Below are 22,500 nucleotides of genomic sequence, written 5' to 3'. Positions count from 1 at the left end.
GCGTGTCCTCTGTCCCTCTACGAGGAGTCGAGGTGGTGTTTCGTTTGCTGGGAAAACAACAAAAATCATTACGTTACATCCACAAAAGTTACAAAGCTCGAACACTGGAGACTCCTTCCGTGAACGTTAAATAAATTCCTGCTTACAGAAAACGTCAACAATTAAACATATAATATTAATATGTGATTTGTCCGCCAGGGTGAATGAGCTGTTGCTATAGAAATAAGAAGCATATCTTTACAAATCTATATTTAAGTGACAAACACTAGCACTGCCTTTCCATCCGTCTGTACCTGAGGAACGTGTCCAGGTCTATCTTCTCTCCAAGCTCCAGAGATTCCTCCTGCCTCTTCTCTCTGTCCTTCTTCTTACTCAGAGCTCCTGTCAGCCAGTCGTCCTCATCCGCTTCCTCCTTCTTTTTAAGCTGTGATTTGGATGCTGTGGTTATGGAAGTTTCTGGAGAGTCCGGTACGGCTCTAAGCTCCTCGGTGGGTTTTGAGGTCAATCTGGATGGTTTTCCTCCTGCATTTATTGGAGAAGGAGGAGGCTTCAGTCTCTCAGATGATCCTGTAACCTCCATCTTCTCTCTCTTTGGCTCTTCCAGCTTTTCTGCTTCATCATCATCACGCTTCAGACCGAGCCAGTCTGAAGCGGGGCGGCCAGGTCGGCTGGAGGTCGCGGTGGAGGTTGTGGAGGATTTGGGCTTGTGTTCTGGAGAAGTGGAGCTGATGTCCTCAGTAGAGAATCTACATGAGAATAAAGATCAGCGTTTGGTTTCACCTGCTGGAAAAGCAGCACAGCATTTTCACCCTATTACACCAGTTCTCACCGTACTGAGTGTCTGCGAGAGTTTCGTCCCTCTGGAGTGGAGACCAGGGTGGGCTGGTACGAGCCAAACGCTAAATCTTCGTCTCCAGTCACAGAATCTGAAAAACAGCCAGTCGTAACAAACACAACACACCCGTTTAGAGCTGATATGAACATGAAGTTTTGTCATAATCTGGAAAAAAATATACTGGATCATCAACATGGCAATATCTGAGCAGCAATCTGAGCACAGAAATCTTTTACTGAACCTGAAGGACACAGAGGCCACGCCCCCTCCACTGTGTCTGATGCAGAGGCCACGCCCCCTTCATTTAGACAGAGACACAGAGGCCACACCCCCTCCACTGTGTCTGATGCAGAGGCCACACCCCCTTCATTTAGACAGAGACACAGAGGCCATGCCCCCTTCATTTAGACAGAGACACAGAGGCCACGCCCCCTCTACTGTGTCTGATGCAGAGGCCATGCCCCCTTCATTTAGACAGAGACACAGAGGCCACGCCCCCTCCACTGTGTCTGATGCAGAGGGCACGCCCCTTCATTTAGACAGAGACACAGAAGCCACGCCCCCTCTACTGTGTCTGATGCAGAGGCCATGCCCTGTTCATTTAGGCAGAGACACAGAGACCACACCCCCTCCACTGTGTCTGATGCAGAGGCCACGCCCCTTCATTTAGACAGACACGGAGGCCACGCCCCTTCATTGTGACTGAGACACGGAGTCCACACTTCTTTCACTGACACCAAGACAGACAATACTAACGTTTTTTTTGTTTTTTTTTTACCTTTGCCAGCTGAGCTCTTCTGTAGCTCTCTCTCTGCGGGTGTTGTGTCTTTTTTCTCGCCGGTCACAGGTCTCTCCAGCAGGTGATGAGACGTCCCAATCCCCAGAATCTCATCCAGTCTGGTGCGTGGTCTCTGAGGAGCCTCACTTCACAGCAGACCGAATGATCATTTATTATTATTATTTTTATAATAAATCAGAGAAGAGAACAACAAATAAAAAAGAGAGTCTTGTGCATGATTTTAATAGATAACATCCCACCTCTCTTTTTTGGCCAGAAGTCCAGTTCCTTTTCCTTTCGGCGCATCACTGAACCCCAGCGCCTCCATCAGGTCGTCTTCATCGTCGTCAAAGTTTAACTCGTTGTGTTTCTTAGGCGCAGGTGTAGCTGCAGGTGTAGCTGCAGGTGTAGGCGTGGCTATAATACAAGGCACAAATATGACTGCGGAGTACAAAAATGTTCTTAAACCCCTGTGATGTAACCGTTATACACACTGGTCCAACTGTGAGGTTCAGTTCCTGCTCTACTCTGGAGCAGGAACTAAAAAGGTTCCACACAGAATCTCTAGATTTAGCCCTGGTTCTTTCCTTCTAAACTCCTGTGTATTGTGGGTTCCTGGGGAGGTTCTTGCAGTGAGGAATGTTGTACAGGAACTCGTTGAGGAACTGAAAACGTTGTTTTTACCTCGATCTTCTATCTTCTGTCCAGCCAGAGAGGATGTCGGCTGCTTTCCTGCTTTTCCTGATGGCGTAATCTTTGGTCGTTCCTCATCCAGTTCGTTCAGCAGGTCATCCAGCGGATCATGCACATCATCTGTTATAGACAAGCGAAGACCAACAGCCGAGTAAAGACTCATGCTAAATAAAAACGTGCAAAAACGATCCTCAAATTACTTCGCTGTTTATTATTTAAGCTGAAATCAGTATAATAAAGTTCTGTTCCTTTGCGTTTGTGGGAAACAAGCAGACGTTTCTTTCCTAAACGTAGCCCATGAGTTGATACCTTGTTTGGCAGCTGGAAACTCCGCCTCATCATCATCATCATCATCATCTGCAGTAATGCAGCATTAACGAACAAAGAAAATAAGGCATATTATAATAATAACAATTATAATTATAATTGTTATTATTATTATTATTATACAGTGCCCTTTTTCTGAATTCTGATTGGTCAGCAGGTGTTGAACGGTCAGAGGTAAAGATGTAACAATATTCCATCATCTTCAGGATAGAAGAGTTTACATTTCTTTGCGGTTTCTCGGCAAGATTTTTGGGTCTTATTCACTTAAAACAATAAAATAATAAAAATAAAGTCTTGTAAGGGAATTATAACTGCTCCGTTAGAGTAACAGTTTCTGCTGAACACTGAACACACCCATGAAGCTGAATTTCCTGTAGCTCCTCACTGCAGCAGCGGGAGCAGAGCTGGGCTTCCTCTCGTCCACTCCTGCGGCTTCTGTGTGGACACAAACACTGACATGCTGAGGGAGAGACACTGTACACACACACACACACACAGGGAAAGATGATGTCTTGTGAGCAGCAGATGTTTAATTCTAACTCACGATTAGATTTGTTCTTGTCTCCTGGTTTAGATGTTTCAGTTCTGGAGGTTTTGCTAAGCGCTGGTGCTGAACTGGGCTTTCTCTTTGAGCCAAACAAGTCAGCATCCATATCATCAATGTCCTGTGATGGGGCAACACACACACACACACACACACACACACACACACACACACACACACACACACACACACACACACACACACACACACACACACACACTATAACCAAAGATCTCACAGAAGATTCCAAAACGTTTATATGAAAACTCATCCAGTCAGACACCTTCATGCTCTCCAGTAAAGCCTTGGGATCCGCCTCAGACACATCTGAACCCTGTGATTATAGGGAAATAAATTAGCTCCTGTTTTTACTTTACAGCATTTTTTGTCTCTATTAAAGTAAAAAAAAAAAAAGTCACCATATTGGTCATTAGATACGTTTTTATGTCATTATGTCACTGAAGACAATAACGTACTAGAACAAAGGCAGTGATATAAAACTGTGCTGCTAGAAAATTCTAGAAAATGACTTGCAAACAAAGACTTCCAAGAGCACCCTGTCTCACCTCGTCGTCTTTCTCCGCCTCCTCTGCCAGTTTGTTGAAGAACTCATCATCTAGAAGGTTCCTGACAGGTTTCAACATAAAACGTTGGTGAATATCCTCTGTACAGTTTATCATTTACGGCACTTGGCAGACGCCGTTAACCACAGCGACTTACATTGATCTCATTTATACAACTGAGTGACTGAGGGCCTAGGAGTGGCAGCTTTGTGGACCTGGGATTCGAACTCATGACCTTCTGATCAGTAGTTCAACACCATAACCACTGAGCTACCATCCCTCCACCTCTCAGCACGAACGCTCACCTCTTTCCACTCTGTGTTCGTAAGACACCCGCTGGTCTGCCGAGTCCTGCAGTCGGAGACCTGGCTTTCACTGGGAGATCTGCGAAGTTATGTAGGTGGGAAAATGGTGTCATCAGGCCATATTAGTATTCCCTACACCTCAGTATTCACTACACTTCAGTATTCAGGACATTTCAGTAGTTATTACACTTCAGTATTCACTACACTTCAGCAGTTATTACACTTCAGTATTCACTACACTTCAGTAGTTATTACACTTCAGTATTCACTACACTTCAGTAGTTATTACACTTCAGTATTCACTACACTTCAGTAGTTATTACACTTTAGTATTCAGTACATTTCAGTAGTTATTACACTTCAGTATTCACTACACTTCAGTAGTTATTACACTTTAGTATTCACTACACTTCAGTAGTTATTACACTTTAGTATTCACTACACTTCAGTAGTTATTACACTTCATTATTCACTACACTTCAGTAGTTATTATACTTCAGTATTCACTACACTTCAGTAGTTATTACACTTCAGTATTCACTACACTTCAGTAGTTATTACACTTCAGTAGTTATTACACTTCAGTATTCACTACACTTCAGTATTCACTACACTTCAGTAGTTATTACACTTCAGTATTCACTACACTTCAGTAGTTATTACACTTCAGTATTCACTACACTTCAGTAGTTATTACACTTCAGTATTCACTACACTTCAGTATTCACTACACTTCAGTAGTTATTACACTTCAGTATTCACTACACTTCAGTAGTTATTACACTTCAGTATTCACTACACTTCAGTATTCACTACACTTCAGTATTCACTACACTTCAGTATTCACTACACTTCAGTAGTTATTACACTTCAGTATTCACTACACTTCAGTATTCACTACACTTCAGTATTCACTACACTTCAGTATTCACTACACTTCAGTATTCACTACACTTCAGTAGTTATTACACTTCAGTATTCACTACACTTCAGTATTCACTACACTTCAGTAGTTATTACACTTCAGTATTCACTACACTTCAGTAGTTATTACACTTCAGTATTCACTACACTTCAGTAGTTATTACACTTCAGTATTCACTACACTTCAGTAGTTATTACACTTCAGTATTCACTACACTTCAGTAGTTATTACACTTCAGTATTCACTACACTTCAGTAGTTATTACACTTCAGTATTCACTACACTTCAGTAGTTATTACACTTCAGTATTCACTACACTTCAGTAGTTATTACACTTCAGTATTCACTACACTTCAGTAGTTATTACACTTCAGTATTCACTACACTTCAGTAGTTATTACACTTCAGTATTCACTACACTTCAGTAGTTATTACACTTCAGTATTCACTACACTTCAGTATTCACTACACTTCAGTATTCACTACACTTCAGTAGTTATTACACCTCAGTATTCCCTACATTTCAGTATTCCCTAAACTTCAGTATTCAGTACATTTCAGAATTCCCTAAACCTCAGTATTCCCTACACTTCAGTATTCAGTACATTTCAGAATTCCCTACAATTTCGTATCCCTACACTTCAGTATTCAGTACACTTCGGTATTCCCTTGTAGCTTGTAGCTAACAGGACGACTACTTAAAGCTGAACATACCATCAGTGTCGTCTCCCAGCAGATCTCCCAACACGTCATCAATTGAGCCTAAAGGTAGTAACACACATCACACTCACATATCTGGACAAAAACAAATGTGCCGGACTACAACTGGTGTCACGTGTATAAACCACTCACCCCTCAGACCTTTCTTCTGTTTGGACGGCTGACATGTGAAAAGAAAAAGCACAGAGTTTCGGACAGCTTTCAGTTATTCGCTCGTTATATTAACATGTTATTGTTTCCATAGTAACAGCTCATTCACAGGGACCTGCAGGGTGTGTGATCATTGATATGGTGACACGTATGGAAGGAGTCTCCAGTGTCAGTACTAGGCAAAGAAAATTCATTCATTCATTTCCTACCGCTTTTCTGAACTACCTTGGGTCACGGGGAGCCTGTGCCTGTCTCAGGTGTCATCGGGGCATCGAGGCAGGATACACCCTGGACGGAGTGCCAACCCATCACAGGGCACACACACACTCTCATTCACTCACTACGGACAATTTTCCAGAGATGCCAATCAACCTACCATGCATGTCTTTGGACCCGGGGAGGAAACCGGAGTACCCGGAGGAAACCCCCGAGGCACGGGGAGAACATGCAAACTCCACACACACAAGGCGGAGGTGGGAATCGAACCCACAACCCTGGAGGTGTGAGGCTCACGTGCTAAACACTAAGCCACCGTGCCCCCACCCCCCGACGAAGAAAATATTCACGTTTAAAATAATACACATGCAAAATTATGAAAGTGATGGAAATCTAACTGAATGGGAAATGAAAAGAAAATGCAGACAGATAGAAAGAAGAAAGGAAGGAAGGAAGATACTGAAAGGAGGGATAGAAATATTTTATATATAACTTTTCCCCCGTTGTTTTCTTAAACAAATATGTATCACAGAAATTATTTTTTATTCCCTTGACATATTCTTGAGTTTATATAAAACCGGCTTTTGTTTATTTACTTATTGTTTATGATGCTAGCGAAGTTAAACAGCCCTGCTGATGAAATGATGTGAGATTAACAGTAGATAATCACGCATGCGAGCATTTACACAGGTAAGGAAACATAAAGCAGGAGATTTAACTCACTCACCATTATAAACAGGGAAGACAAGACAAATCAGAGCATGTTTATAAACTCAGGCTAGTCAGCTGCAGCACAGCGTCAGCGTCGCCATTGGTAACCGCAGCTCGCGCGCTTCTTTAATAAACACATTCTCCGTTTTTTGTCACTTTATCTTCCGTTAAAATTACCATACGAATTTAATTATTGTTTATAATAATTTATTCCGCTAAATAAAAAAAATAAAAAAGAAATATCCTCTACAGTTTTGAATTCCCGTGGCTGCTGCTGCTGCTCCTGCTTCCGGTGACGCACTTCCTGTACACGTTACAGCATTCTGGATAATGTAGTTCTTTAATGGTGCGCTCAGATGTTCAAGTGTAAAGCTCTATATAGTGTTTTATTGCGTGTATATGTTTTTAATCCGTTATTACAGTAAATTTTTTCAATATACAGTACATACCAAAAGTTTGGACACACCTTCCAAAAGTTTGGACACACCACCTTTTCAACAGGACAATGACCCCAAACACACCTCCAGGCTGTGTAAGGGCTATTTGACCATGAAGGAGAGTGATGTGGTGCTGCGCCAGATGACCTGGCCTCCACAGTCACCGGACCTGAACCCAATCGAGATGGTTTGGGGTGAGCTGGACCTCAGAGTGAAGGCAAAAGGGCCAACAAGTGCTAAGCATCTCTGGGAACTCCTTCAAGACTGTTGGAAGACCATTTCAGGTGACGACCTCTTGAAGCCCATCAAGAGAATGCCAAGAGTGTGCAAAGCAGTAATCAAAGCAAAAGGTGGCGACTTTGAAGAACCTAGAATATGACACACTTTTTTGTTATGTACGTATATAATTCCACACGTGTTCATTCATAGTTTTGATGCCTTCAGTGTGAATCTATAATTTTCATAGTCATGAAAATAAAGAAAACTCTTTGAATGAGAAGGTGTGTCCAAACTTTTGGTCTGTACTGTGTATATATATATTTATATATATATATATATATATATATATATATATATATATATATATATATATATATATATATATATATATATATACACGTATATATATATATACATATATATATATACGTGTATATATATATATATATATATATATATATATACGTGTATATATATATATATATATATATATATATATATATATATATATATATATATATATATATATATATATATATATAAAATTGATTTATAGAAATAAGATTTAAGCGTGTGTTGGCCACCAGGGGGCGATGATGAACTGTTTATATTCTATTTTTCAGACTATCAGAAAATTCCCTTGTGTGTGATTTCTAGATTAGGATTATATCTAAATGGTGTATTATTTAAATTTAATTGTTTATTAATAATTATAAATGACTCATTGACTCATATAGGTGATATAACTGAAGGTTATGAGCCTTCATCATGTCCTCTCAGGGAGTTTTTCCTTGCCGACTTGCTTGCTAAGCATAGAGAGAGATATACAGTATTTTCTTTTTTAAATGAATTTAAAATGAACTTAAATTTACATTTCTTTTTTAAATACATTTTTAAACTTTTGTTGTATATATTCATTTGTTTTCATTTGTTTATTTTTATCCTTATTCCTCTTCTTCCTCTTCTTCTTCTTCTTCTTCTTCTTCTTCTTCTTCTTCTTATTATTATTATTATTATTATTATTATTATTATTATATTTATATTGTTTTTATATTTATTATTTATTTCTTACTCTCTCTCTCTCTCTCTCTCTCTCTCTCTCTCTCTCTCTCTCTCTCTCTCTCTCTCTCTCTCTTGTTTCCATACTTCTGTAAAGCTGGTTTTAGACAATGGGAAATTATTAAAAGTGCTGTACAAATAAATTGAATGGAATAAGTTCAATTATCAGAATTACCGTAACACGTACAGACCCTTACTATGGGTCACTTTAAATCAAATCAAATCAAATCAAACTGTATTTGTAACATACACATACATACAGAGTACGACATGAAGTGAAATGCTTTTTACGTCTGTCCTGTATTCAAGCATAAAAGGAATGGAATTAAGGATAAAAATAAAACCAAAAGGAGGGAGATAAATATAAAGTATAAACTATATAAACCTATATAAAATATGAAAATATATGTATATACATAAATGCGTTATGTATGGTTATTCATGGTTATTTCCACTGATAGTTAAGGAAGAGGGGGTGCCAATACATTGTGCAGAATAACAGCTCAGTGATAGCACACCAAGTGTTTAGGCAAGGCAAGGCAAGGTAAGGCAAGTTTATTTGTATAGCACATTTCATACACAGAGGTCATTCAAAGTGCTTTACATAGAAATTAGAAAACATATATGAAAAATAAGAAACACACGATAAAAATCATAACAAAAACAAATAACAATTAAAGAAAATAAATGTGATTTTAATAAAAAACAGTTTAAAATATGTTAAAAAGAATAAACCAGGAGTAAAGGTGATGTGGATAAAAAGTGCAGTCAGTGTGACGCAGCACAGTCAGTGTGAAGCAGCACAGTCAGGGTGAAGCAGCACAGTCAGGGTGAAGCAGCACAGTCAGCGTGAAGCAGCACAGTCAGTGTGAAGCAGCACAGTCAGTGTGAAGCAGCACAGTCAGCGTGAAGCAGCACAGTCAGTGTGAAGCAGCACAGTCAGCGTGAAGCAGCACAGTCAGGGTGAAGCAGCACAGTCAGTGTGAAGCAGCACAGCGCTCATTCAGTAAATGCAGAGTTAAACAGATGTGTTTTTAATCTTGATTTAAAAGTGTCTACTGTTGAAGCACATCTGATCTCTTCTGGAAGCTGATTCCAGCTCTAGGTGGCGTAATAACTAAATGCTGACGCACCTTGTTTTGAGTGAACGCTTGGTATCTCTAACTGACCTGATCCTAATGATCTGAGCAGTCAGCTTGGTTTATATTCAATTAGCATATCTGTCATGTATTTCGGTCCTAAGCCATGAAGTGATTTATAAACCAGTAACAATACATTAAAATCTATTCTAAATGTAACTGGAAGCCAGTGTAAGGACCTGAGGACTAGAGTGATGTGCTCAGATGTTTTGGTTCTGGTCAGAATTCTGGCAGCAGCCTTCTGTATGAACTGCAGCTGAAGAGAGATTTTATAAGAAGCCCAAGTGCAGAATGATACAGAAGATATTTGCACTGTTTGTTTATTTTCCTTCAGTATAAACTTCTGTCTGTGGCAGTTTATATCTACTCTGAAACATGCCTTTTGAATCCATGGCTCCATTCTGAACTTCACACACAAACTGCTGGAGTAAATTCCTTTGAATTTGTAATGGAGAGACGCTGTAGATCAAACAGAGATTACATTCAGAGGATTAGACCTTTCTCAGAAAGAATGGCCATTTCACTGTAGGTGAATGTGAACATTAGTCACGAACCATCGCGTATCAGAGCAGATGGTTTGGATAAGAGCAGGTTCGGATTTCATCCTGTCCTTCTCCAGCTGGGTTCTCCTCATGGGGCTGGGAAAAAGCTGCAGAAATAACAACTATAGGAAAACATAGTAGGTGATTGAAGCTATGTATGAACTCCAGGTGTCACAGAGCCTCACCCTGAGGAGAAGAGAACAGTCACAGTCATGTCAGTGAATATCAGAGAATCAATTCTACATTAGAGTTCAATTAGGGAAAATCTCTCAAGATCGAGGTTATGCTGTTGATTTTTGTGATTTACACATTTTCACCTGGGTTCATTGGTGACGAAGGAACATTTTAGAGAGATTAATAAGGAGCCTGAGTTCAGAATCAAGGACATAAAAATAAACCGTACATTTATAAGGACATTTTCAGTGTGTTTCTATAAAGGTGTCTTTTGCAGTTGGAGAAACTCTTGTTCTGTTTGAACTTCCGTTTTAACAATAAACCTCATGACCATAGCTTCACAAGAACGCAGTGTGATCTGATCTCTCTGAACTTTACAACCACAGCAACACTCCATGTACCGACATATCAGTTCAAATGGATTGTTCATACGTCAGGGTTAGTGCTAGATGTCCTTTTATAGTAGGTTAAAGGAGGAAAATTCAGCTGTAATAATTCCTGACATGGATATTAAGATGTTAGGACTGACATCACAGAGATACTCCAGGAAATCACATGACTGCAACTCCAAATGTCAAATTAATCCTAATACTAATACTAATATAGTATGACTAAAGTCCTATAGGATAATAATAATAATAATAATAATAATAATAATAATAATAATAATAATAACAATAATAACACTTATTATTATTATTATCATTATCATCATCATCATCATCATCATTAATAATAATAATAATAATAATAATAATAATAATAATAATAATAATAATAATAATAATAATAATAATAATATAGGATCGTATTACTAATCGAAACAGCAGGACTATATAAAAGTGCTACATAAATAATGTAGTACATATAAGATATAATAATCTAAAACATGTGGTAAAAATATACCATATGAAACTATATACAGAACGTGTTTTATAGTGTTTTCTTGGACGGCTTGGACAATTCACATATATTATGTGACTTTTGTCTGTTTATGTTTTTTGTCTGCTGTTCCCCATGTTTCACTAATCACTCCCCTATTTATACCTGTTGTGTTGTGTCTGTTCTTTTTAGTCTAGTTTATTAGTTAGTTTATAAGTTTCCTAGTTTATTGCCTAGTTTATTTCTCATGTCTGTTAACCTCTGTCTGTCAACATCTGTCTGTCTGTCTGTCTGTCTGTCTGTCTGTCTGTCTGTCTGTCAACTCCAGTCTTTCTATCCCTGTATTTGGGTCTGGATAGAGACAGAGAGCTACTTCATGTACATGACAGATATAGTTTAAGGATCAGATCTCAGTTTGATTTCAATTTGTGCATTTTGACAAAACAAACTGGACAAAAAAAGGCTTTTATACTCAGAATCTAGTCAGTGATTAAACAAATCTCACTGCATCATATGTTCAGAAGTCATTAAATTAGAACTCCAAAAAATATCACAGGTTATTGAAAGAACACAGAATTGTTTTATTTACATTTAAATAGAGTCAGGTTTGAGTCCTGCATCCACAGAAAGCTCTGTTACACACACACACACACACACACACACACACACACACACACACACACACACCCACACACACACACCAGACAAACCAGAAAAGGTACATGTAGGTATAGTTTGCAAATGGAAGTCTTGTTGCCGACTGGACGATACATCTGTCACTCAAACTATACAGGCAGTAGGAAGTTGTGTATAACTTCATTTCTTGTACACGTGTAGAGTCCTGCGTTCACATTAAAACTAAGAAGATAACAATTCCACTGTTACACAAGAAGGAAATCACTGGATGATGTCTTTCTCCATGAAGGAAGAACATTCATATGCCGTGATTTCTAACATGCTGATAGCATATCATGGCATAAAGATTAGTTTGCGATCTTTAAAAACACACCTGAGGAAGTCAAGACAAGACCATCTCAGATTAAATGATGTAAGGAAAGTTATAAGTTATAAGGAGAGTTTTTTCCGCATTTTCATGACAGAAGAGTTTAAAATATGTGGCAACATCTGATTGTGACAATAGAAATAAGCTGATGTAAGGTGAGAACAGGAAGTGACTTAGTTTAGAAATGCAATAAAAAGGATCATGTGTATGATACGTTATTCAGTAACGCAAATTTCTGTGGTAAAATGTTCTGTGGTAAAATTTTCTGTGGTAAAATGTTCTGTGGTAAAATGTTCTGTGGTATAAGAGAAACACAATACAAGAGGATTTCTTCCTTTAAGCCCATAATAAAAAGTTTTACATTATTTTATGTTTAAAACTGTGGAATTATGGAGACAACAAACAATTTCTCAATAAACTTTATCCACTAAATCCACTATCCGCTTGTAGATCATTTGGATCTCAGCTGCTGTATCTCCAGAACTCCACAAGTGCATTTCCTGGAGCTTCATGAGACACTGTTTACACTGGTTTTTCCAAACCAATACTTTGTGCAGCTGCTTCAAGCAAATAATCAGCAGTTGTAGAAAGTGTTTTATGAAAACGATTTCCAGCGAAGTTTCATGGGACATAACAGTTCACAAGGAGCAGAGAGGTGAGCTGCATTAAATGCGTGTTTATGCATTAGATTGCGAGACTTCATTAGAATAAGAAGATGGATTAGTCTTGGAGCTGTACTGTAGATCCACAGCAGATTAACTCTTTCATTTACTTAGGTTTTAGTTAAAAATTAAATAAAGATATATATATATATATATATATATATATATATATATATATATATATATATATATATATATATATATATATATATACTTAGATTTGATCAGCCATCCTCCCCTGCCCCCATCCAGTCCCCTCTGCTGCAACCCCCTTCTCTTCTGCTCCAGTCCCACCTCTCTCTGCACTGCTATAAGCTCAACACACCTAACTCCACCACCCTGCCAATTCCCTCCAGCCCCCACTCCATCAGCTCCACAGTTCTGGTTCCGTTCCTCTTCTACACTGCAGACTCCATGTTCAGCTCAGCAACCTGTCACCTACAGAAGTTCTGCCACCGTCGGTCTGATCACGGATGATGATGACAGGGAGTTACAGAGGACTGATCCAGAACTTTGTGGACTGGTGCCAACGGAGCTGCCTCCAGTTAAATGCAGGGAAAACCAAAGAACCGATGGTGGATTTCTGTAGGCACACACAAACTCCATTACCCCAGTGATCATTCAGGGAAAGGACATCGTGAGAGTGGACTCTTACAACAGGAAACTGGACTGGACAGACAATACTGAGGCAATCTATAAGAAAGGGCAGAGCAGACTCTTTCTGCTGAGGAGACTAAGGTCTTTTGGAGTCCAGCGAGAGCTACTGAAGACCTTTTTTGACTCTGTGGTGGCCTCAGCCATATTCTATGGTGTGGTCTGCTGGTGCAGCAGCATCTCTACTGCAGAGAGGAAGACACTGGACAAGCTGATCAGGAAGGTCAGCTCAGTCCTGGGGATTCCTCTGGACACTGTACACGAGGTGGGAGAAAGGAGGATGGTAGCAAAACTATCATCATTGCTGCAGAACGACTCTCAGTCCCTGTATGAAACAGTTTCAGCCCTGAGCAGCTCCTTCAGTGACAGACTGTTATTAATCCTGTGTCTGAATGAGCGATACAGACAGTCTTTTCTCCCTGCTGCTATTAGACTTTACAATCAAAGCTGCTCGCAGTGAACCAGTCACCGTAATTACAGTACACACTGTTATTACAGTTTAACTGCAGTAATTACAATAACAAAGCATTTAAACAACACGTGCTAAAACAGGAATTTTGAAAAACGTGCAATATGTTTGTTTTGTCTCTTTTTTCTTCTTTGTATTTATACATTTCTTTGTGTGTATACTGTATATTATGTCTCATCTTATCTTATCTTATCTTATCTTATCTTATCTTATCTTGTCTTATCTTATCACAGCTGATAATAGTTGGGTGTAGAAACTAAAATAGAAGATTTTCTGTTGCATCCACTTATGCTGTATATTTTGAGCTCATTTATTTCCTAATGTGGAATTGAAATGAAGTAAACAAGTTAGCTGTTTAGTTTTTAGTACTTTAACGACATATGTCATATTGTCAAAGTTTACCGTGTATTATTAAACCATAAATTTAACGTAATCAAATATTTAAAGTCAATTCAAAAATGAAGTTAACAGTGACTATGTGTCTATGTGAGCCAACAGAGCAAATCTGGACATTTACATAAACTCCAGTTCCACTTTCCTCTGGGTCACGGCAGGTTCAAGAGATTTCACAAGTTCAACTGGATTTTCGGCCAATTTGGGTTTGATTCTGAAAGCAGAAAATGAGTGTAAAATGTAAAATGGTGTCTTATCGTATCTTAAGTTCTTGGCTTTCAACAGACGATCAGGTGTGGATTCTGCTGGTTAGAATAAAACCCTAAACGTACACTGGCCCTTTCCAGGTGAGACTGGACAACCCTGATGTAGTATCTTCTCAGGAATGACCACTGACTGTCTTCCTTCACTGCTAAGGTGTGGGGCCAGAAAGTGCTTAGACCTCATAATCGCTGCTTGCAGATATTATTATTATTAGTAGTAGCAGTTCTAGTTGTAGTTTTATTATTATTATTATTATTATTATTATTATTATTATTATTATTATTATTATTATTATATAAAGCATAGACACGATCTATTGCAGAAGCATCTGTACAGCAGTGCTGCCAGCAAGATCAGGACTATTATTGTAGTGCATATTGCTGAATGTGGCCCATGGGGCTCCGATCAACACACAAACACACACACGCATGGAAAGACAGAGAGATGAAGAGACGTTGTGTCCAGTCTGTTTGTCTTACTGCCTTTCAGTCCCGCTTCAGTCCAGTTCCAGCATGGGATTGGGATGAGCTCAGAGGATTAGAGAATATTAACCAGAGTGAATCAGCCAGGAGCATGCTGGGTAATTAACAAAAAGTCTGCTGTCAATTTCACTTTCTCTCTCTCTCTCTCTCTCTCTCTCTCTCTCTCTCTCTCTCTCTCTCTCTCTCTCTCTCTCTCTCTCTCTCTCTCTCTCACTCACTAACTTTTCATCTTGTCGATGAAATAATAATAAATGAGTCTAATTACAGGCGGTAAGTTCAGCAAACACTGTAATGTATTCTGTAATGGAACAGGAACCGCAACTTGCCGTGGATTTAGATCACACACGCACGCACGCACACACACACACTCACACACGCACGCACGCGCACGCTCGCACGCACACACACACACACACACACACACACACACACACACACACACGCACGCACGCACGCGCACGCACGCACGCACGCACGCACGCACGCACGCACGCACACACACACACACACACACACACACACACACACACACACACACACAGAGCTCTTAGGCTTTAAGGTTTATACATAAGAGTTAATGATTCATTTAGGACTGTGTAAGATTTATGAGGTGACATCTTGAGTGGCATCTTGGCCACGAAACAAAAAGAACTGAAGGACAGAGCAGTTCTTTGGAAAGAGTGTGTTCCTTACTCAGTGTTCCTCACAATAAATGAAGCTGATCGGCTGAGACATGTTTCTCAGTCTGTTAGTGGTATCAACACCACCCTCTCACATTACTAACATGAGAAATTTCAGGCAGGGTTAATCGAGTACAAGTGCGATGAAGTGCCCTCTAGGCTGCTCCTCTTGTACAAAGACTATTTAAATCTGTCTGGTCCTTACAGTAGAGAAACCGTGATGATGAACCTTGATGCCTGCCCATTTCAATTAAATATAACATAATGAAGTGCCCTATAGGCTGCCCATATGGTCAGTGTTGTATAAAGTAGTAGAAAGCGATACTTGAGTAAAAGTACAAGTATCGTACTAGAAAAAGACTTTGGTAGAAGTGAAAGTCACCTTTTAGAATATTACTCAAGTAAAAGTCTGAAAGTATCTGATATTTACTGTACTTAAGTATCAAAAGTCATTTTCTGATATTTTAATGTACTTAAGTATTTGAAGTAAAAGTATAAATTAAAATTTCAGTGATTTTCGCTAGGCATAAGAGGCGCTTCATCCGGTAGGAAGAATCTTTCATTCCAATGTACAGAAACATTTCTTGCAAATATGGTCTTCTTCATCCTGTTCACCGAGTTTACCGTTATCGTCGGGGTGGTCGTCTACGATAACGGGAGGTCTTCCAGTAGGTGCCTCCATGGCGGTTTCAATTGTGCTTCCACCTCCTTTGGCAACATTACGCTCTAATACAGTGTGCAGAGCTGCGTAATACAATCTAGGAGCAGTGATTCGCCAAACCTCCATTATTGCAGTCACACACATTTCTTCTGATTTTATTTTGTAGTAACGAGTAACGAAGACGCTTAGTGGAAATATAACGGAGTAAAAGTGTACATTTTATCTAGGAAATGCAGTGGAGTAAAGTGGAGAAGTGGAGAAGTGAAAGTTGACATAAATGTAAATAGCGAAGTAAAGTACAGATACGTGACATTTCTACTTAAGTACGGTAACGAAGTATTTGTACTCCGTTACATTACAACACTGCATACGGTAAACAGTTTAAGTGGCCCTTACTGTAGCGAGAAGGTAGTAAAGTATTGTATATGTCTACTGTTTAAATGAAAAACCGTGATGTCGTGCCCTCTAGGCTGCCCCTCTGGTAAAGAAAATAGTTTAAATCTAGATGGTCGTTATAGTGTCTACTGTAATGTTTACTGTTTAAATGGAAAAACGTGATAAGGTGCCCTCTAGGGTGCCACTACATGGAGGAAAATGTGATGACATGCCCTCAAGGGTGTCCTTAGTATAAGGAAACAATATGCAGTGCTCTGTAGGCTCATCTAAACACAAGAAAATTGGATGTAATGCCCCTGAGGCAGCCTGCGTCCAACCCTGAGCCAAGACGCATAGATGTTTTAATTCAGAGTGTATTTTTTTTTTCCTTCTTACACTTTTCTTCCTGCTTGTTGTAGAAATTGCACAAATCTGTATGTATGTTTCAGAAAGGGAGAAACGGTGGAATCCACTCAGGAAAGTGTGAGCACAGGAACGTGTCCAGGCCTCACAGGAACACACAGGAACGTGTCCAGGCCTCACCACTGTCTGGATTTCAACATCAGGCTCTTACAGTAAAATGTGCTGAACTTCGGTGTGACCCGAGAAATCAGCATTAGAGTGAGACGCTGGCTGATGATTCATTGTTCAGTCTGAAATGTCACTCATATAAAAACCACACAGGATGAACTGCATAGGAGTTTATTTCTGGGATTATTTTCTAATTGTTTCTTGTGAAACAATCATTTTTATAATTCATTTCTTTATTAACCCTTTAAATGATCTCTCTCTCTCTTTCTCACACACAAACACACACACACACACACACACACACGCACGCACCACTCTGTGGTGGCCTCAGCCATATTCTATGGTGTGGTCTGCTGGTGCAGCAGCATCTCTACTGCAGAGAGGAAGACACTGGACAAGCTGATCAGGAAGGTCAGCTCAGTCCTGGGGATTCCTCTGGACACTGTACACGAGGTGGGAGAAAGGAGGATGGTAGCAAAACTATCATCATTGCTGCAGAACGACTCTCAGTCCCTGTATGAAACAGTTTCAGCCCTGAGCAGCTCCTTCAGTGACAGACTGTTATACTAATCCTGTGTCTGAATGAGCGATACAGACAGTCTTTTCTCCCTGCTGCTATTAGACTTTACAATCAAAGCTGCTCGCAGTGAACCAGTCACCGTAATTACAGTACACACTGTTATTACAGTTTAACTGCAGTAATAACAATAACAAAGCATTTAAACAACACGTGCTAAAACAAAAATTTTGAAAAACGTGCAATATGTTTGTTTGGTCTCTTTTTTCTTCTTTGTATTTATACATTTCTTTGTGTGTATACTGTATATTATGTCTCATCTTATCTTATCTTATCTTATCTTATCTTATCTTATCTTATCTTATCTTGTCTTATCTTATCACAGCTGATAATAGTTGGGTGTAGAAACTAAAATAGAAGATTTACAGTTGCTTCCACTTATGCTGTATATTTTGAGCTCATTTATTTCCTAATGTGGAATTGAAATGAAGTAAACAAGTTAGCTGTTTAGTTTTTAGTACTTTAACGACATATGTCATATTGTCAAAGTCATATTGTCAAAGTCATATTGTCAAAGTCTCACCTGGAAAGGGCCATGGCGGTTTCAATTGTGCTTCCACCTCCTTTGGCAACATTACGCTCTAATACAGTGTGCAGAGCTGCGTAATACAATCTAGGAGCAGTGATTCGCCAAACCTCCATTATTGCAGTCACACACATTTCTTCTGATTTTATTTTGTAGTAACGAGTAACGAAGACGCTTAGTGGAAATATAACGGAGTAAAAGTGTACATTTTATCTAGGAAATGCAGTGGAGTAAAGTGGAGAAGTGGAGAAGTGAAAGTTGACATAAATGTAAATAGCGAAGTAAAGTACAGATACGTCACATTTCTACTTAAGTACGGTAACGAAGTATTTGTACTCCGTTACATTACAACACTGCATACGGTAAACAGTTTAAGTGGCCCTTACTGTAGAGAAAAGGTAGTAAAGTATTGTATATGTCTACTGTTTAAATGAAAAACCGTGATGTCGTGCCCTCTAGGCTGCCCCTCTGGTAAAGAAAATAGTTTAAATCTAGATGGTCGTTATAGTGTCTACTGTAATGTTTACTGTTTAAATGGAAAAACGTGATAAGGTGCCCTCTAGGGTGCCACTACATGGAGGAAAATGTGATGACATGCCCTCAAGGGTGTCCTTAGTATAAGGAAACAATATGCAGTGCTCTGTAGGCTCATCTAAACACAAGAAAATTGGATGTAATGCCCCTGAGGCAGCCTGCGTCCAACCCTGAGCCAAGACGCATAGATGTTTTAATTCAGAGTGTATTTTTTTTTCCTTCTTACACTTTTCTTCCTGCTTGTTGTAGAAATTGCACAAATCTGTATGTATGTTTCAGAAAGGGAGAAACGGTGGAATCCACTCAGGAAAGTGTGAGCACAGGAACGTGTCCAGGCCTCACAGGAACACACAGGAACGTGTCCAGGCCTCACCACTGTCTGGATTTCAACATCAGGCTCTTACAGTAAAATGTGCTGAACTTCGGTGTGACCCGAGAAATCAGCATTAGAGTGAGACGCTGGCTGATGATTCATTGTTCAGTCTGAAATGTCACTCATATAAAAACCACACAGGATGAACTGCATAGGAGTTTATTTCTGGGATTATTTTCTAATTGTTTCTTGTGAAACAATCATTTTTATAATTCATTTCTTTATTAACCCTTTAAATGATCTCTCTCTCTCTTTCTCACACACAAACACACACACACACACACACACACACGCACGCACCACTCTGTGGTGGCCTCAGCCATATTCTATGGTGTGGTCTGCTGGTGCAGCAGCATCTCTACTGCAGAGAGGAAGACACTGGACAAGCTGATCAGGAAGGTCAGCTCAGTCCTGGGGATTCCTCTGGACACTGTACACGAGGTGGGAGAAAGGAGGATGGTAGCAAAACTATCATCATTGCTGCAGAACGACTCTCAGTCCCTGTATGAAACAGTTTCAGCCCTGAGCAGCTCCTTCAGTGACAGACTGTTATACTAATCCTGTGTCTGAATGAGCGATACAGACAGTCTTTTCTCCCTGCTGCTATTAGACTTTACAATCAAAGCTGCTCGCAGTGAACCAGTCACCGTAATTACAGTACACACTGTTATTACAGTTTAACTGCAGTAATAACAATAACAAAGCATTTAAACAACACGTGCTAAAACAAAAATTTTGAAAAACGTGCAATATGTTTGTTTGGTCTCTTTTTTCTTCTTTGTATTTATACATTTCTTTGTGTGTATACTGTATATTATGTCTCATCTTATCTTATCTTATCTTATCTTATCTTATCTTATCTTATCTTATCTTGTCTTATCTTATCACAGCTGATAATAGTTGGGTGTAGAAACTAAAATAGAAGATTTACAGTTGCTTCCACTTATGCTGTATATTTTGAGCTCATTTATTTCCTAATGTGGAATTGAAATGAAGTAAACAAGTTAGCTGTTTAGTTTTTAGTACTTTAACGACATATGTCATATTGTCAAAGTCATATTGTCAAAGTCATATTGTCAAAGTCTCACCTGGAAAGGGCCATGGCGGTTTCAATTGTGCTTCCACCTCCTTTGGCAACATTACGCTCTAATACAGTGTGCAGAGCTGCGTAATACAATCTAGGAGCAGTGATTCGCCAAACCTCCATTATTGCAGTCACACACATTTCTTCTGATTTTATTTTGTAGTAACGAGTAACGAAGACGCTTAGTGGAAATATAACGGAGTAAAAGTGTACATTTTATCTAGGAAATGCAGTGGAGTAAAGTGGAGAAGTGGAGAAGTGAAAGTTGACATAAATGTAAATAGCGAAGTAAAGTACAGATACGTCACATTTCTACTTAAGTACGGTAACGAAGTATTTGTACTCCGTTACATTACAACACTGCATACGGTAAACAGTTTAAGTGGCCCTTACTGTAGAGAAAAGGTAGTAAAGTATTGTATATGTCTACTGTTTAAATGAAAAACCGTGATGTCGTGCCCTCTAGGCTGCCCCTCTGGTAAAGAAAATAGTTTAAATCTAGATGGTCGTTATAGTGTCTACTGTAATGTTTACTGTTTAAATGGAAAAACGTGATAAGGTGCCCTCTAGGGTGCCACTACATGGAGGAAAATGTGATGACATGCCCTCAAGGGTGTCCTTAGTATAAGGAAACAATATGCAGTGCTCTGTAGGCTCATCTAAACACAAGAAAATTGGATGTAATGCCCCTGAGGCAGCCTGCGTCCAACCCTGAGCCAAGACGCATAGATGTTTTAATTCAGAGTGTATTTTTTTTTCCTTCTTACACTTTTCTTCCTGCTTGTTGTAGAAATTGCACAAATCTGTATGTATGTTTCAGAAAGGGAGAAACGGTGGAATCCACTCAGGAAAGTGTGAGCACAGGAACGTGTCCAGGCCTCACAGGAACACACAGGAACGTGTCCAGGCCTCACCACTGTCTGGATTTCAACATCAGGCTCTTACAGTAAAATGTGCTGAACTTCGGTGTGACCCGAGAAATCAGCATTAGAGTGAGACGCTGGCTGATGATTCATTGTTCAGTCTGAAATGTCACTCATATAAAAACCACACAGGATGAACTGCATAGGAGTTTATTTCTGGGATTATTTTCTAATTGTTTCTTGTGAAACAATCATTTTTATAATTCATTTCTTTATTAACCCTTTAAATGATCTCTCTCTCTCTTTCTCACACACAAACACACACACACACACACACACACACGCACGCACCACTCTGTGGTGGCCTCAGCCATATTCTATGGTGTGGTCTGCTGGTGCAGCAGCATCTCTACTGCAGAGAGGAAGACACTGGACAAGCTGATCAGGAAGGTCAGCTCAGTCCTGGGGATTCCTCTGGACACTGTACACGAGGTGGGAGAAAGGAGGATGGTAGCAAAACTATCATCATTGCTGCAGAACGACTCTCAGTCCCTGTATGAAACAGTTTCAGCCCTGAGCAGCTCCTTCAGTGACAGACTGTTATACTAATCCTGTGTCTGAATGAGCGATACAGACAGTCTTTTCTCCCTGCTGCTATTAGACTTTACAATCAAAGCTGCTCGCAGTGAACCAGTCACCGTAATTACAGTACACACTGTTATTACAGTTTAACTGCAGTAATAACAATAACAAAGCATTTAAACAACACGTGCTAAAACAAAAATTTTGAAAAACGTGCAATATGTTTGTTTGGTCTCTTTTTTCTTCTTTGTATTTATACATTTCTTTGTGTGTATACTGTATATTATGTCTCATCTTATCTTATCTTATCTTATCTTATCTTATCTTATCTTATCTTATCTTGTCTTATCTTATCACAGCTGATAATAGTTGGGTGTAGAAACTAAAATAGAAGATTTACAGTTGCTTCCACTTATGCTGTATATTTTGAGCTCATTTATTTCCTAATGTGGAATTGAAATGAAGTAAACAAGTTAGCTGTTTAGTTTTTAGTACTTTAACGACATATGTCATATTGTCAAAGTCATATTGTCAAAGTCATATTGTCAAAGTCTCACCTGGAAAGGGC

At 39.3% G+C, this 22,500-nt stretch overlaps 2 protein-coding genes across 4 annotated transcripts in view; both read right to left on the bottom strand.

Moving 5' to 3' along the window:
- LOC113650440 (fas-binding factor 1 homolog) overlaps positions 1-7,061 on the bottom strand; it is a 12,053-nt gene extending 4,992 nt beyond the window's left edge. For 2 of the 3 annotated variants that reach the window (XM_027158810.2, XM_027158811.2), the window contains exons 1-15: positions 6,784-7,061; positions 5,823-5,850; positions 5,685-5,732; positions 4,046-4,124; positions 3,744-3,804; positions 3,461-3,511; positions 3,178-3,298; positions 2,988-3,068; positions 2,616-2,663; positions 2,298-2,426; positions 1,874-2,030; positions 1,614-1,759; positions 830-926; positions 294-746; positions 1-47 (exon numbers count right to left, since the gene is read on the bottom strand). The exon at positions 1-47 is cut by the window's left edge and continues 22 nt beyond it. In XM_027158810.2, coding sequence (XP_027014611.2) covers positions 1-47; positions 294-746; positions 830-926; positions 1,614-1,759; positions 1,874-2,030; positions 2,298-2,426; positions 2,616-2,663; positions 2,988-3,068; positions 3,178-3,298; positions 3,461-3,511; positions 3,744-3,804; positions 4,046-4,124; positions 5,685-5,732; positions 5,823-5,850; positions 6,784-6,786 — 1,549 coding nt within the window. In that variant the 5' untranslated portion in view covers positions 6,787-7,061. The remainder of the gene's footprint in view (positions 48-293; positions 747-829; positions 927-1,613; positions 1,760-1,873; positions 2,031-2,297; positions 2,427-2,615; positions 2,664-2,987; positions 3,069-3,177; positions 3,299-3,460; positions 3,512-3,743; positions 3,805-4,045; positions 4,125-5,684; positions 5,733-5,822; positions 5,851-6,783) is intronic. The other variant, XM_027158812.2, reaches the window with a different exon arrangement.
- An 8,252-nt stretch (positions 7,062-15,313) lies between these two features.
- Positions 15,314-22,500, bottom strand: part of cygb1 (cytoglobin 1) — a 17,435-nt gene continuing 10,248 nt past the window's right edge. The window contains exon 4 of the transcript XR_007143396.1: positions 15,314-15,358. The gene's annotated coding sequence lies outside the window, so the exon portion shown is untranslated. The remainder of the gene's footprint in view (positions 15,359-22,500) is intronic.

The sequence above is a fragment of the Tachysurus fulvidraco genome, chromosome 7 (assembly GCF_022655615.1).
Source record: "Tachysurus fulvidraco isolate hzauxx_2018 chromosome 7, HZAU_PFXX_2.0, whole genome shotgun sequence".
NCBI lineage: Eukaryota > Metazoa > Chordata > Actinopteri > Siluriformes > Bagridae > Tachysurus > Tachysurus fulvidraco.
The sequence above is the reverse complement of the archived record's forward strand: the minus strand, read 5'-3'. Positions and strand labels throughout refer to the sequence as shown.